We start from the raw sequence: 16,036 nt of genomic DNA, 5'->3' as shown, positions 1-16,036 counted from the left end.
CACAGGATGTGATGCTTCCTTTTGCCACACACACAAAGCACCTCTGAGTGTGCTCCTCTGAAGCTGGATCTTTGTGATCACTATCCTAGTTACTGCTTTTCTATTTTGTGGCATTGGCATATTTTGTGCTGATAAATCAGTATGCTTTGAAGTCTGCTTGTCTTGTAGAAGTTAGATTTCCAGTGCTGCATGACTCTGTAAATAACTGGATCTCTGCTTTGGTGTCACAGCTAAAAGGTTGATGCCTAGAGACTGATGTTAGTCACATTAGTGACCTCAGCAGGAATTTTACGTGGGATTTTCGGGGAGTGTAATGGAAATAATAATCTGAAAAGGGTTTATGTGTCCTCTTAATTTGGCTTTTTCTGAGACTTGTGTTGAATGCCAGTGTTACAGCTGTTTGTGGGCTTTACTGTGATGAATTGTTTCTGAGGATGCTGTAGATCCATGTGGTTTGGTTGGTATCCTTTTATCTGAAATATTATGTAAATCACAGTTTCAGTTTTAAATGCTTCCCTGTAGGGGTTTCATTTTTACTTGAAGCCTCATCGTTAACTCAGCAAACTTGCAACTTTGCTTATTAGAGAATGATGGGCCTCCCACAGAAGTCCCATTAGCATCAACTTCACAGTATCAACTGTGAAGATGGGTCAGTCAAATAATCCATAACTTGTTCTTCTAAACTAAGGCTGACTTTTTTGTGGTATTTAAATAGCAAAGATTAAGTGAGGAGAAAACTCCTACGTGTTAATGTATCATGTGACATTTTAAAAACAAAATGCTGCTTCTGTACCATAACTTTAACATATTGGTATAGTGATATTTGGAGCTGTTTCTTCTTACTAATCTCCTTGCTATCATTTAAGCCTAGACAAAATTGCTAACTGATTTTGAAGTGGTGCAAAGTTATGTCTGTGTTTAGGTGGTGCATTTAGTGGTATTAACATTACAGTGTTTGTCTCTCTTAGCAAGGTTTGTTGCACATCTTTTGCTGCGGCTATGGACTGCTGGTGTGAACTTGGGTAATCCCAAGAGTGCACAGCCTTAGACACGGCCCTGCCACTTTCTGTGGCTCACCCAGTGATGGTGTGATCTGTGACCAGATCCCACACTGGAGAGGTGTGGGGGGCACACCTGTGGGAGGCATTGAGTCAGCACTGGCCCTTGGAGTAGCAGGGTGCAGTTGGACTCAGCTAGGTACAATGTTCTCTATCTTCTCAGAAGAAAATCCTGTGATAATGTTTCTGTGTCTTCCAATATGACAATTTAATTGTCTAGCTCAACTTTTAAATCCTGTAGTAACTGTGAAACAAAATTTGGTGCAAGGTTTTGAGAATTTGGGGAATAAATGCTAATTACTTGTACTCAAGCTGCGTTATACAGAGGACTTTTTGTAGTAATTACACTAGCACAAAAAACTTCTTAGTTAACTTGGTTTTGGACATTAAAAATGTAGAAATAGTCTTACTGTCTTCAATGACCTAAGGATAACTCTGCAAGTTCAGATCAAAGGCTAGCTTATGTTATCATGTGAGATGCAGGTCTGAAGTAGTTACCTGGAAGAAAAGGTGAAAAAACCCAGACAGGCTGGTAAAAATAGAGTATGATACCTGCTGTCAAAGCTTTCCAGCTTCTGACAGTCCATAGCTGAGGGGCTTCTTGTGGAGTTGGGGATGTATCCCTACATACTTAACAGCTCAATGGACCTCCTTCTATTGCTTATTTAAATAGCTTTCTAAACCTATTTTGAGCTCTCTTTACCTTCACAGCATCCTATGGCAGTAAATTCCATTACTAAATTATGCATTTTATAATAATTTCCTTTTGTTTGTTCAGCTGCTGCAGCTGCTGGCAGTGGGTACCTTTGTTTTTGTGTCAGAGTTGTTCTCCATGCTATATGTGAGTTCATATGGCATTAGGGTACTGCACTACATCCCATCTCTTTCCAAGATGAACACATTTAGTTTATTTTTTTCCTCAGTTGAATACCATTGCATTAATTTAGTTGGTTTAAACAGTTTGCATTTCTGTACCCTTTCTTGTTTTGTAGTATCACACTGGACCACAGCTGTATTTAGGCTGTAGAAATACTGTGGAAATAGTTTAAAAGTCTGTTTGTTGCCTCTGTCTTTTCTAATTTTCCAGTATTGTTTTTCTTGGAGTTCATGACTTGGCTGATTAATGACCTGAGGCTGTTACCTCACTGTCTTCTTTTACCTATCAATGTAAATAGCTGAGAACTCATTTCTGTGCAGGTATAATGATGGAGTTTGGGGGTGGTTTTTTCTATTACTTTGTCTTGGGGTAAGCTTTGCATTTATTGACACTGGATTTCATCCTCCACTTTATTGTTTGGCAATTGACAACATTGTACGGTGGCTGTTCTGTGAGTTCAAGCTCTGACTAATTCAAATAATTCCATATCCTCATCAAAGTTCTCTCTTGGTGCCTTTTGTGAAATTATGGGTACGTTGTGTTGAATAATGTGGCTCCCAAGTTGGATCTCTGTGGGTCACTTGTGATACTCCCTTCACAGTGAAACCCAGTTGTTTGTATACAGCTGTTGTTTGTTTCTCCTGTAGCACGTCTGAATCTTCAAGAGGAGTCTCCTAGCTCAAATTACCTTTGTTTAAAATAAAACCCTTGTTGTGTTGTCTTTTCAAAGGATATCCAGATATATTGTATTAACTGAACTACCCTTTGTTTAGCTAATTGCTTTAAGATGCATAGAAACATTTTGTAAAGGCTCCTTCCTTCTACCAAGGCAGTGTTAATTCTTTTCTATTTCCCTATTTATGCAAACCTCACCAATTTTTTTTTTTTTTTTTTTTTTTTTTTTTTTTTTTTTTTTTTTTTTAAATCACGTCTTTTCTCAGTTTACCAGGCTTAGGCACTTGCTTTACTGGTCTATAGATCTCTTTATTTCTTTCCTTCTTTCCTTCCTTTATCTTTAAAGGCTTGGTTCATGTTTGCTGCCTTCCATTCCGCTGCTGCTGAGGCTGTGCCAAGTATTTCTGTTGCTTGCTGTAGTTAAAATTTCAGTTTAGTGTCTGAGTTCTTTTACTGACAGGTGTCATGGAGTCCTAGCAGATCACAAAGATGCTGTGCTTGGTCACTCACTGTTCTGTGCATTATAGCATCAAGATGAATTATATTTACAGCAGTGCCTGGTAGAAATGCTATATTTAAAGGAAATGGAATAAGTCTGCCATTTCAAGACTTAACAGAACTTGTTACAAGAAGATGAAGGAATTGAGTCCATATGAAGTGCAGATAAATTGACTCTTCTGTGAACAGAAGAGATGAGTATGTGTGGTCAATAGGATCTTGGTAACAGGCAGCATGGAGAAAGTAGGAAGGTTGTTTTCTATTTCTCTTTGCACAGGAGCTAAGGGTAACTCAGAAAAAAACAAGCAATTGGCAAGGTCATAACAAATGAAAGGAAGTGATTCTTCACCCTGTAACTAAGCTGTGCAAATTATTTCTGTGATTTTTTTTTAGAAGTTGAAATTGCATCATTTACGAAGTGACTAAAGAAATCTAAAAAATCCATTTAAGGTCTTTACCTGCAGATAGTCCCTGAGACAAACCACTGGAAAAAACCTTGAAGTATTACTATGTAATATTTGCCTTCATCTATTCTTCCTTATTGGCAAATCTGAGATGCAGGTTTTGGGCCTGAATAGGCTGTCACTGATTTTTCTTAAGTGCTTGTCCTGGTTCCACACATGGCATCCCTAGCTGCTGCTTGGAGGATTGTATGGCCCTCTGCTAGAAATTCTTGCTCTCAAGGAGCAGCAGTTACATTAGCAAAAGAGCTCACACCAAAGCAATCTTTGCCAGTCACTGAACTGCTGTAACTCGTAAAAGGACAAGGTAGCATACCTGAGTCTTCCACCAGATTCCAAGCTCTTGTGCCTGGGGACAGGCACATTCCTGCCCATATGGGAATAAACCAAGGGCCTGGACTCCTCGGCATTGGGTGCCTGCATTCAGCGATAGGATGGGGATGTCTCTGTGGTTACCAGTGAGCCGATGGTGGCCGAGGCTCGCTGTAGTGAGCCCAGGATGTGCCTGCTGCATCGGGGCCCTGGATCAGGGCCCAGCGGCACTGTGTGTGTTACCTGTGAGAGGCTGGACACAGACTCTGTTCTGTGAGGGTGGGAGTGGGAGCAGTTGTGTTTTGGAGAGGGCATTGAAGTTAAGGTATCTGCAGTGTGGAAGGTGACGAGGCTGGAAGAGCCCTGGACTGTGGAGATGAGACTCTTAAGAAGGAATTAAGATAAACTGTCAGGCCTGACTGCTCACAATATCACCTCTAGCTGCCCTTGTCAGCTTGGCTGCCCAAGCCCATCGTATAGTGGATCACCTGATGAACCAGAACTATCAAATTCTTGCAATAGCTAGTTTCTTGAAGGAAGTTATCTATCTTTCTTTCCGATTGAATTCCCAGACATCACTATGAATAAGCAGAATTGATGTGGATTGAATTTTTGTGTTTGCTTGCAACCTGCTGGAGGGCATCTTTTATTAGTTTGGAATGGGGAAATTTTTATAGGTATTCCCATTAAAGTTTGAATTTCTTACAGAAACTTACTACTGAATGATGCTGGATGATTGACTGTGGCTGGTCTTGTCTGATTCTGGACTGGTTTAGCTCATGAAATTCGCAGCAAGCTTTCCACTTGCTGGATAAGTTTTCTGTGAGTTCACTTTAATGGCCCCCTGAGTGAAAAGAGTATAAGGTGATGTGAGAGAAAGTCTGGGAGATTTTACTCCTGAAATCTTGCACTGATCTGTGAGCTTGCAAAGCCTGAGCAGGTGTGGTTTTACCTAGATGTGTGCTGCATGTCTCTCCCTGAGGTGTCTGCCTCGTCCTTCAGAGGGATGATTTGTCTGCTGGCCTGGCAGCTGCTGGATGCCCTCAGCTTACAGGCTGTTGCATTAAATTGGTTTCAGTTTTCTGTCTTCCTTGGCCGGTGACACTGGGTCCCACGGCTGCCCAGGCAGCTCCACCAGCCCTGCCACGGCAGGAGGGGTTGGTCACCGCAGCAGGTGATGGTGAAGCTTGTCCCTGTGCCCTGGATAAAGTCCTGTGCCTGCTCTTTCAGAATGAGCGCTAATAAATGGTGGAGGATGCTGGATCACATTGTTGCAGGTACCTGCCAGAGAGGGAGAGATCCAGCCCTAGGCCCCTTTTGAAAGAGTATTTGTACTGGCTGGAGTCATAGTGCTAACCTATGGATCAAGAAGGGTGTGCTTGGGAGGAGCTCAGGGATTTGCCTACAGCTTTGTGTTCTTCAATTGAGTTTTAAAGGGGAAGTATTGAAATGAATTTACTCTAGTTGAAACTTGAAGTGTTGGTTTTGGGACTTGTTCATTTTTGCTAACTACTTGAGAATTACTTTTTTTATTTTGTGATTCTAAATTAAATGAAAGTTTCAACAACTATATGAAAATTGAGTAAGCCTTTATTCTTAATTTTTGGCACTTTCCACAGTGTATTAAGGAAGCAATTGAGATTTCTGATTAAATCCCTTCTTACCAGAAGGGTGTAACATTTCTTTTTTTCCTTTTTTTTTTTCTTTTTCTTTTTTTTTTTTTTTTTGCCCCCTTCTTCTTGCATTTCTTTGTTATCTTTATTCCCCTCTCCCAATTTTTTTTCCAGGTACTTAATCACGCTTAGTCAAATTCTGACTGTTGTCAGAATACCAATTCCCCCTCAGTCTTTCTTCTTTGGCTAATAGTACATATTTAATGCTAAAAGGATTTTCCTATTTCTTTTGTTAATATGTTTATTTTAAAAAGTATGTGTGCACACAGCAAAATGAGACTCCTAAGCTGATAAGCAGTGGGGGAAATAAGTGCACTTGAGGTCAGTGGGTCTGTGCTTCTGGCTCGTGCTGTCTGTAGTTCATTCTCCATTGATGCTGAATCTGTGCATCATCTGATCGCTTGGCTGCGCACATTTGTTCCAGATGAAATGTGAGCATGTGATGGCATTTAAGTTGTGGTTGGAGCACGTGGTGGTGTAGTAAAACAGCCAGCAGGCTATTTTAGGGGGGAGATGATAACCTCGTGTAGTACAAAATCTCCTGCAAGAGGATGCCTCCTTTCAGCCACCTCCACCTCTTGCTCTCTGACATGCTCTGGGTGTGCCTGTCTCTGAACACTGCTGTTCTGAAGCAAGTCTGTCTCAGTAATCCTGCTGTGTGCCTGTGGTACTCGGACTTCATGGAAATCTGCATTTGTTTTGCAAATGGAGATTTGGATTGCAGGTAATAATCCCTACTTTGGAAGCAGGTTTTCCTAGGGGCTTTTTTTGGTTGTTTTTTTTTTTCTCTCAAAAATTTTCATTATATAAATCAAGCTTTCTCCTTCATTATGTAGGCCTCTCTTCATCTCTCCATACATCTCTCTCTTTTGAAACTAAGCTGATACTTCAGAAATTAGTTGAGAAATGCTGGCAGAATGTGAATCTAGACAGAAGGCATCTGAAATCAGTTGTGGCAAGCCATCCTTCCTGTGTTTTTAGGTGAGAGTATAGAGATGTTCACAGTTTAACTGATATGTACTTTTTTTTTAATTTTAGAAAATAAATCTACAATTCAAGTATGCCAGAAGCAAACTCTCCCTTCATAATGTTTGAAACCTAGTTGAAAGTTTCCTGAATATATCAACTTCCTCTTCCTTAGGAACTGGTTTAATCTGAGCCTTAAAATATTTATTGTGTCACTACTCAGTTCAGCCATTGGGAAAGAGATGATTTCGACTGCTTGTGTTCAGTAACTACCTCCAGACCCTGGCCAGGCCCTTTGGGCGTCCTGTTTTGGTAGTCTTAAGCACTGTCCTGTTGCTCTCATGTCATTTTTGTTCCTACTGTGACTGACTGATCTGTTTCAGGTCAGTTTTCCTTTCCAGTGCTTCCAATATTTTTACTTAGCATGAAGTGTTGGTCAGGAGTTTTTGCCAGAGACCTTTTTTTAGACTGTTCTTTTATCAAGGCTTTTTCCTAACTTGTTTCTTTTAAACTTGCTACTGAGCTACTCCCATTACTCACAGTTGTTCATGTCTAAGAGGGATTGTAGTCTTGGGAAAGTGCCCAGTTGATAGCGTTGCAGACATCACATGGATTTGGAAGACCAAAATCCACCAAATCTTCTGGTTTTTTGTAATTGCAAGTTATTGACAAACTTACTCAAATAGATCACCAACATCTGTCTTTTAGGCAGCCCTAAAAACTGACTTTCCCAGGCTTTCTCCTGCGAATTGATCTTTAATGAACTATTCCTACAAGAAGGCACTGGTTTCATGAAATAGGTGTGTCTACTCTCAGAATCAGCATCACAGTCCTGGAGTAGATGATAGCTTTGTTCTTGTGATGGGTAGGGTTGAGGGGAGAGTAGTGAGGCTGAGAAGCTGCTTTCCTTCTCTACAGTCTATTTCATTTGGGAAAATCTTTTACCATGTTCATGGGATTTTCCCCGAGAGAATGACTATTAAACCATGTTCTTACTTAAAAGATGTACTGGCAGTGTCTGCCTTGTGCAGTTACTAGTGGAAATTAAGTTTTACCATTTTTAAAGACTGTTTACTCTGCTTCATAGAAGCATTTATTTGTTTATGTATTTATTTCCAAATGCATACTTGTTTTTTCTTTTTCTCAGTGCTGGGTGTCTTCTTACTTGGACACATTTGTTCCAGATGAAATGTGCATTTTGGGCTGGATTTCCACAGCTGTGTTTCCTGGAATATTTTAGTAGAGTAGCTTACATAGTTGTAATTGTGTATATCAGGAAGAGAGGTGGGTTTTTCTGGGCTGAATCTTGCTCAGGGTATGTTTCTGGCCAATTTTTCCTCTTGAGTTGCCTCTGTTCATTGGCACTAGAAGGTGCTTATGCAACTGCTCTGTTTCAGCCAAGCATGTAGGTATAACCTGTTACATTGGGAAGACCTGAGACATCTGAACTTCAAGTCCCGATCAAATTTTCTGTGGTAATTTAATTCCAACAACTTTTATTTTTTGCCTGTAGTTCCAGGAGTGTGAGCTTTCGTAAGCCGTGGTACTCAATTGTGTATTAATACTGTGTGCTACTGAATGTCTTTCTCTATGTCACATGAGATTATCATTTTGTGATATCATCTATAATCCAAAACCTCCAAAGCAATTTGAAAGTGTTTTAGGATGAAGGTGTGATAAATGGAGTTTTTGTTTTGCAGTGCAGGTAGAAATTTGGAGTAGGCTTGTTCTTATGTTTTCATACTTACACAAGTGTAAGCAGTACACTTGCTTACACTAATCTGTTTCTGCTTTTTAAATTACATCTTGCTTTGCTACTACTAGGTGTTTATGCTCAAAAATACTAAATTCCATGACGTCTTACAAAAGAATTTATTTGAGGATACTAACTTGCGGTGTTACATTCTAAAAACAGATTTGGAAAGCTTAAGAAATTGTAGAGTTCATTTCCAAAAGGAAACATAGCATTTCTTTGTGTTTCTTTTTGTTTTTAAATGATGTTTTTCTTGTGTTGATGAAAGCCAGGTTGTGTATGTTTAGTTTCAGGAATGTTTAGAAGTTTACTTTGAAGCACTTTCTTAGGTGAAATGTTGTTTAGTATTTGAAATTAATGTTCTGTAGAATCCTTAGCGCTTTGATGTGTCTGGTTTGGGCAAAAATTCTGAAAAGCTTTAGGACTCTAAACCAGGTTTTTTTAACCTTTGTCCTCTTTGGATTTGTGTTTTAAATGTGTATTTGGATGCATGCATACACAGATGTGCACACAGACACTACAAACTTCCATATACATTTTTACAGCTGTTTCTGCTTGTTTTTGTAACATGTTATGTGTTAAAAGTACTACTAGTTGCAGGAATTAAAGCTTTCTAGGTGATGTGGTGGTTTTACTACAGTTATTTACCTTTGAGGATTAGATTTATATGAGCAGCAAAATTTATTTCAGACCCCTCTTAAGTTTTATTTATTCTTTACCACTGATGTTTTTCTTGTGAAATGTTACCAAATGGCTCAGAAATCTTGTACTGCAGGTCTCTTCTTCCAGTTATTTGCAAACCTTTCCTTTTATCTTACTCTTAGTTTTTGAAACAGAATTTGTTTTTTTTTTTCTTTTAGCTCCCCTTTGTGCTGTGCAGTGCTACATTTGGGCAACAGTATGCTCCACAGAGATTTCCAGAACATTTGTAATCATCTCTTCTCCCCTCACCCCTTCCTTTCCTCTCAGTTGTCATAGTTCCCTGCTTTTCTTATCTCTCCTTTTACTGCTGCAGCTTTCAGATGATAATGCACAGCTCGAGCAGCAGCTGCTGCATAATAGCTGCAGCACCGCTTAGAGCTGACCTAATCTGAGAATAAATGAACAAATCTGTGATTTGCATGTGGGTTTACCTATGGGATCTTTTTTCAGCTTGGGTGTACGAGGTGTCATCACTGGAAGGTGAACCGTGGGTGCCCTCCGTGCCTTCCTCTTGCCAGCTGCTCCAAGGATTGTGCCACTCTGGGGGTGGTGGCACAACAAAGCGATGTGCTGGGATCCTTAGTGGTTTTTAAGATCGCCTGTTTCTAAACATGAGTTGCATTTTTTTTTTCCCCTACCACTCCTTTATTCATGCTACCATGGCCAAAAACACAGTGGCGTGTGCCGTAGGAGCAGGTGGGGCGACACGTTGTCGTGTCACGCTGTGCTTTGTCGAAGCCACTCTGCTCATTTCCTTTCATTTCCGCCGGGTGAGTGAGCCAATGTTCCCCTGATGTGCTGTACGAGGGGCCCGAGGCTGCCGAACGGAGCTGGTTTGGTGCACGCAGCCCAGGGGTGGCAGCTCGTTTTGGGGCTGCCTGGTGAGGTTAGCAGCAGCTATCAGCCCTATCTGTGCTGCACAATGCCTGGGCTGCTCCTAGGTCAGCTCCTCAGCTGCTGCAGCTGATGCTGCAGTACTGCAAAGAGAGCTCACACCTATTTTTGTCGGATGATTTAAGTGTTAATACTCACTGGGAATATACTTGTGTATATTCAAGGCAGGAGTTTACAAGGAAAAACGTTTCTATTTTACTCTATTCTATTCTTAACCAGTATATGAACTTTTCTCCTTAGGACTCTTAGATCCAACCTTACTGATCCTGGTCTCCTTAAACTGCTGGTTTAAGGAGACAAGCAAGTTAAGGTTTGTAGAAGACATATTTGAAGAATGTGTTTGTCAGAAGAAAGCTTAACTGAACTACCCCTGATTTTTTTTTTTTTTTTCCCACCTCCAGTTGTAGACCTTGCTTTATCAGGTGAAGTACCTTTATTTTAAAAATACGTCGTCCATAACTGGATTCTGACTTTAAAGTCTAGAAGGGGGAAATAAAATAATGATTTACATGAGGCCTTAAAACTGACTGATTTGAAAAAAAGAATCCTACTGCATGCTGTAGTCTGCTCTCACCAGGTATATTTTCAGCTGTATTTTCTTATTTCCTTTTTCTTTCATCAAGGTCTCTGGTAGTGTTTTTTGTTTTCAGTGGGTACTGGTTGTTGCAGGGATATGAGGGATAAGCATTGTTATGTTAATCTTATTTCCTTATTGCTATTAGATGAGAAACACTGAACAGAAGTCTCCATCCTCTGTGGGTTAGATGACTTAAAATAGCCCTAATAATACATTGTGGTAGTTTCAAATGTTGTGGAGTTTAAGCAGATCCATGCAGTTTAGTCTTGTTTAAAATCAGAGGGCGGATGTGGTAGTTGAACAGCCAGTACGTGGATTAAATGAATCCTGAAGTTTTGTTTGGTATTGAGGAAATGTCAATGATGGAAAAATGAAAATGGCTCTCATGAAGTGAGGTTTAAAAACTGGCTTATTAATACACTTAATTATCGCTCCAAATGCAGAATGACCATCCAGTGTATATCTTGTTGTAGAGGTTTTGCTAGGGTCATAAAATTGTTACCAATAAAGTGTATTGAAATCTGGGGGTAGAAAATGCATGTGTAGTTGTGGGAATCCAAATTTGTGTGTTTGGAATTAGTGTGGTGTGTGGAAGGGAAGCCAGGATCCGTGGGTGGGGGTAGGCAATTGGCAGGCCTTGCAGTCAGTGACCAAAAGTGCCAGAGTGCTCTTATTGCTTTGCATAGTGTTGTTTATAGGTCCCTGTTAGCCTGGTCTCTGCCTTTAGAACACGGTATCCATCTGGGATATTGCTGTGCTTCGAGCCCATCCAGCAGCACAGCTCAAGGCAGCCACACTCTCACTTTTCCCTGGTGGGGTGCGGGAGAGATTCGGAAAGGTGGGAGTGAGAGAAACGTCCCCAGCTGAGACAAAGGTGGTGTAATGGGCACAGCTGAAGCTGAACAAGGAATGGATCCATTACTTCCCATGAGCTGGCAGATGGATGTTCAGCTATCTCCAGGAAAGCCAGGCTCTATCGCTCCTAGTGGTAGCTTGGGAAGACGAACACCATCGCTCTGAGCGTCACCCCATTCTCCTCCTCTCATCTTAGTGCTTGTGTAATGCATATGTGCATGTGGGCAATTCTATGGTATTTAAAAACAAAGGTATGTCAGTTAAATAGTTTGTTCAAAAGATTTGGCTTAGCTGGGTCCTCATCTGATCTGATCTATGATGGTTTTATTGTTGTATTCCTGCCAATGTTTAATCCTGCCTTGGTGGAAGGAAGGTAAGGATTGAATGAACAAGAGGGTGAATTAGTCACGGGTAGAGTCTCTACAGAGACTAAATCTTGTTTGCCTGAAAATCAAGGACATATTGGAAATAATTTTTTTCATAAAGCATTGTTTAATGCCTAAGTATATACCTGTTGCATACTGTTCAAAAGACAAATCTTAATATTTGCAGAGTCATACCTTTAAGTGTTTGTGGTTTTAGGTTTAAAGAGCAGTAAGGATGTGCAAGTTTGAATTCATGTTGTGCCTCTGCTGTCATTAGAAAAGTGGGTTATTGCCAGTATTATAGAAGGTAATTTAGCATGCGGACCTTATTATTTGGTAATATATTGTGTTATAAAAATAGTTTTGCTTGATATTTGGATCTCAAAATTCAGCTTTGATTTTTGCAATTGAGGAATTGGGAGTGATGTATGGTGCAGGGGAGTTGGTTGTCATCCAGTTCACTGAATGAGAAGTTATTCTTTTTAACAGCAAGATAAATTTCGAGAGTCAGTTCTACAACTCATGTGTCCATAATCTTCCATAATGAAGATTACATGCCACATGTAAGTCAGACTTCTCTTGAAAACAGTCTGGAGTAGACTGTTTTCTCTGGCTACTTGATGCTCTTACTCTGTCAAAATTTTCAAATATATTGTGAAATGGACAAACTGCCACCAAGATAGAAGAAGGGTGTAAGTGGTTGGCGGGGGGGGGTTTGTTTGGTTGATTTTTAGTTTTGTTCTGGCAGGGTCTTTTTTTTTTTTAGGGGTTCTTTATTTGACATAAGGGTTTTATAATTGAGAATTAGCCTCAAAACTTTAGAACACTTACGCTATTTCCTCACCTTTTCCCTCTCTAGGTTAGCTATTTCTTAAACATTTTCTGTGTTAGGAGAAGATCCCTTTGGAGGGTGTCATGTCCCCCTCCCCCTTTATTGCAGGCTGCTGCTGAATGTACTGGCTGTGAGCTGCTGATGGTGGCTTCCTGTCAGAATTGCTTCATGTAAAATCACAAGGAAGCAAATGTTTCTTGCATCCTCCCATTGTGTTGTTTCCTGTGGAGCAGACTGGATGCATGTCCTGGATACTGGTTTTTTATGGCACTATACGTGTTGGGATGATCCAATCAAATTGTTCTTGGTATCCCCTATAGTCAGAGCATAGCAGGAAACGAGGCTTCCTCTCAACCTTTTGTTCTCAAGTTAGCCTGACTTTGGAGAGCTCTCTGCTCTATCAGAATCCAGAATGAAGGTGAGCTTAAAATGGATTTAGGGTTGGGTTGTTTTTAAGTTTTTGTAAGTTCAAGCTATAATTTTTAACCTTTTAAAAAAATGTTCCTTTGCTTAGTCATCCTCTTTTTCCCTTGCTGTCGCTTTCTGATCCAGCTCTGGTTTCTGCCTGAGCACCTGTCTCATGTATTTAATTTTTTACGATCAGGGCTAGGCTTTTGTGGTTCTGTTCACACTTCAAGTTTACTTGTTTAAAAACTACCACAATAAGCATGTAGTAACAATGGAAATTTCACACTCTTAATACTTTCTTGTTCCATAGCAGCTTAATTTTTTTCCCCAGTTTGAGCAGTGGTTAAGCTGATCTCCAGCCTGGTTTTGACTTTATAAATTATGCTGTTTATAAAATTTATCATGTCTTCTTGTTAAATCAGATTATTTTTTATTTCCTTAATGCCTTTTTTTGTGTACATAGTCTTTTAATCTTCCTTGTGTTTGAGGAAAAGCCTTACAAAATCCACGTCCAGGCAATTCCCTGGAGCCTCTCCTTATTCCTTACAGCTTCAAATAACTAAGAGAAGTCTTTTAAAATTATCTGTAGTCCAGTGAAACTTGTTGAAATAGTTATTTTACCTAATTTATGTGAGCAATAACTGCTTGGAGTATCCTGGTGTGTGTGTTGTGTGGCGTTGCTTTTCTGAGCTGTGTAAATGCTACTCAAGCTTGAGAGATGTTGGCACCTTTACAGCTCAGCTGGAACTGCTGCTTTCTGGAGAGATCCAGAGGTGATCCTCAGCCTGAGGGGGGGAGAAATGAGTGTATTAATGTATGCAGATACCTCAGATACTGTGGATGCATTGGCAGGTATTTTTTTTTTACTAACATGGTCATTAAATGTTTCCTATATCTGTTCTACCTTCACTGTGATATTACATCACCAGTCAGAACTGGCCTGGCAGCCCCTTGTATGGTTACTTGCATAGCTATTGTTAACTTTTTTGCTTCTATTGGGTTAAACTTGCCCTTCTTTGTTGCTTTCTTGCTTTTCCCCTGGGTTTGAGTTTTTCCCCTCCTGTCTGTGAAGGCTGTTTTCTGGGGTAAGGGCTTTCTGATAGTGTCTGTGGGATGGGTCTGTTACCACGAAAGTGAACAGGGTTTTGTTGACTTTTTAGATAAAAACTGCTGCATTGCAGAAAATGAAATCTCCTTCTGTTTTTTAAATCAGTTGGAAGAACTGTAGCAGCTGTCTTTTATTGTCAGCTTTGTAGTCTTGCACAAAGGAGTACTTTGAGTCCTTTCAACCTATGCAGAATCTATTGCAAAACTATGATTTTGAGACTTGGGATGAATGTTTCAGTTTCCTCGGGCAAATATGGGTTTGTGGAGCTTTTTCCTTTATTTAAAAAATGTCCTCTTTCCCTCCAAAAATCCAGATGTTTAATGTAATCACCCAGTGCTTGCAAGTTGCTGGAGTGTTTTCTGCAAGATAATTCAAGGTTTGGATCACATTACCATAGTTAAAAAAATAAAAATAAAATAAACCTCTCTTTTCATCTGTCCCCTTCCTGAACTTCATCCTTGATCTAACCTATCCAGCTATTCAGTTCTTTTTAAAATTCATTAATGTTCAGGAATGCTGCTTTCCTCTGTGTCTTGTAAAGAGATAGCATGTAGATTGTAGTGCCTCTTAAAGTATTTGTAGTTATTTTCATAGTACATTATGAAAAATCCTGTACAATGCCTGTGCACTGCTACAGAAAAAGAAGAGTATGCCAAGAGTAATGGTACCCAGTAACTTTTTTTGGCCAAAATGTCTTAGGAAAACTTCTGATACTTTTTATATTCAACTTTCTTATAACTTAAGTGATACTCGATATTGTTATTTTCTCTGTTCTTCTTTTTTTCTTAAATGCAGCTGTTGCTATATTATCTTTCCATTTAAAAGTGTCATAGTTTGTTGGAGATTTTGCTTTTTTTTAAAATAGAAAAAAACCCGACACAGTTTTACTGGTTCATAACATCCACTAAAAGACTGATGCCTTGATTATGCAATCGCTTCTACAGTTGTGGTTTGTATGTCCAAGCTTAAAGGCTTGTTTCTATGACTTAACTACATGTTTTTTTTGTTTTTTCAGACTTTTGATGCAAATGACCTGTATCAGGGACAGAATTTCAGCAAAGTTCTTAGCTCTCTTGTGGCTTTAAATAAAGTGACTGCAGGTAAGTAGACTGTTCTGTCTTGTGCTGTCTTACTTCTATTTTCACCTTGTATTGGTGTGTGTTTATACCTATGCTGTACCCATGATGAGGTGAACATATGCAGAATTTTAAAAGAGCTTTTGTTGAAGTTCATGTTTTTAAAACTTTGCAGTGGCTCTGGGTTCTCTAGTCCTGTGTTCTGCTGAGGGAGGACTTGTGGTGGAGCTAAGGCTAAGCCTTTAGGCTGGCAGGCAATTTAGAAAAAAGGCCTGGTTTTTAGGTTGTTTTTCTTTTTTTTTCCCCACGTTTGAAATACTAAAGTTGACTTTTGCTCCGTTCTGTCATTCTCCTATTTGCCTCCAACTTGGCAACATTTTTGCCCTCCCCAGCCTACATTTCCCAGTGCTATCCTTTCTTGCCAATAACAAAAGGATAGCCAACATCTTTGATCCCTTAAGCCACATATTTCATTTATTTAGCAGCTAGAAGTCATGAACCACTCACCTCAGGTTCTTTGGTGGGATGGGAGAGAGCTGTAGAAATAACAGACAGGTGAGAGCTGTCCATCCATCATTGTAGGGTGAGGCTGTGCTAAATTATGCCAGCTGGACCCTGGGACACTCAAAAATTTTAACATTGGTCTGTTTGGTTTCCTCCTGTTCCACCATCAGCAGCAAGTTTCAGTACTGCCATCAGGTCAAGGTCTGAGAGAGAGTCTAAAATTGAACCATATGTGTCAGTTTTTGTGTGAGGAGGAGAAGGAAGGTGATAGAAAAGTCAGTGTTGCATAAGTGTTATCTCATTTGTATTAAATGAAGTAAGCATATTGTCACATTTATAATACTTCTCTGATCTGTTTCAAGAGAGATTTTTTTTGTTTTGGTGGCTTTTTTCCTTGCATTAGAAAGCACCCCTTAAAATAAAGTTTTGCAGCCAAATCTTA

The 16,036-nt window shown here is 39.8% G+C and overlaps 1 protein-coding gene across 4 annotated transcripts in view; it reads left to right on the top strand.

Moving 5' to 3' along the window:
• The window catches only part of ARHGEF7 (Rho guanine nucleotide exchange factor 7), a 117,155-nt gene that overhangs the window by 30,438 nt on the left and 70,681 nt on the right, over window positions 1–16,036 (top strand). For all 4 annotated transcript variants that reach the window (XM_040090624.2, XM_040090632.2, XM_040090651.2 and 1 more), the window contains exon 3: window positions 15,030–15,114. In XM_040090624.2, coding sequence (XP_039946558.1) covers window positions 15,030–15,114 — 85 coding nt within the window. The remainder of the gene's footprint in view (window positions 1–15,029; window positions 15,115–16,036) is intronic.

The sequence above is a fragment of the Hirundo rustica genome, chromosome 2 (assembly GCF_015227805.2).
Source record: "Hirundo rustica isolate bHirRus1 chromosome 2, bHirRus1.pri.v3, whole genome shotgun sequence".
In the NCBI taxonomy this organism is placed as follows: domain Eukaryota; kingdom Metazoa; phylum Chordata; class Aves; order Passeriformes; family Hirundinidae; genus Hirundo; species Hirundo rustica.
This window is presented reverse-complemented; position numbering and strand designations above follow the sequence as displayed.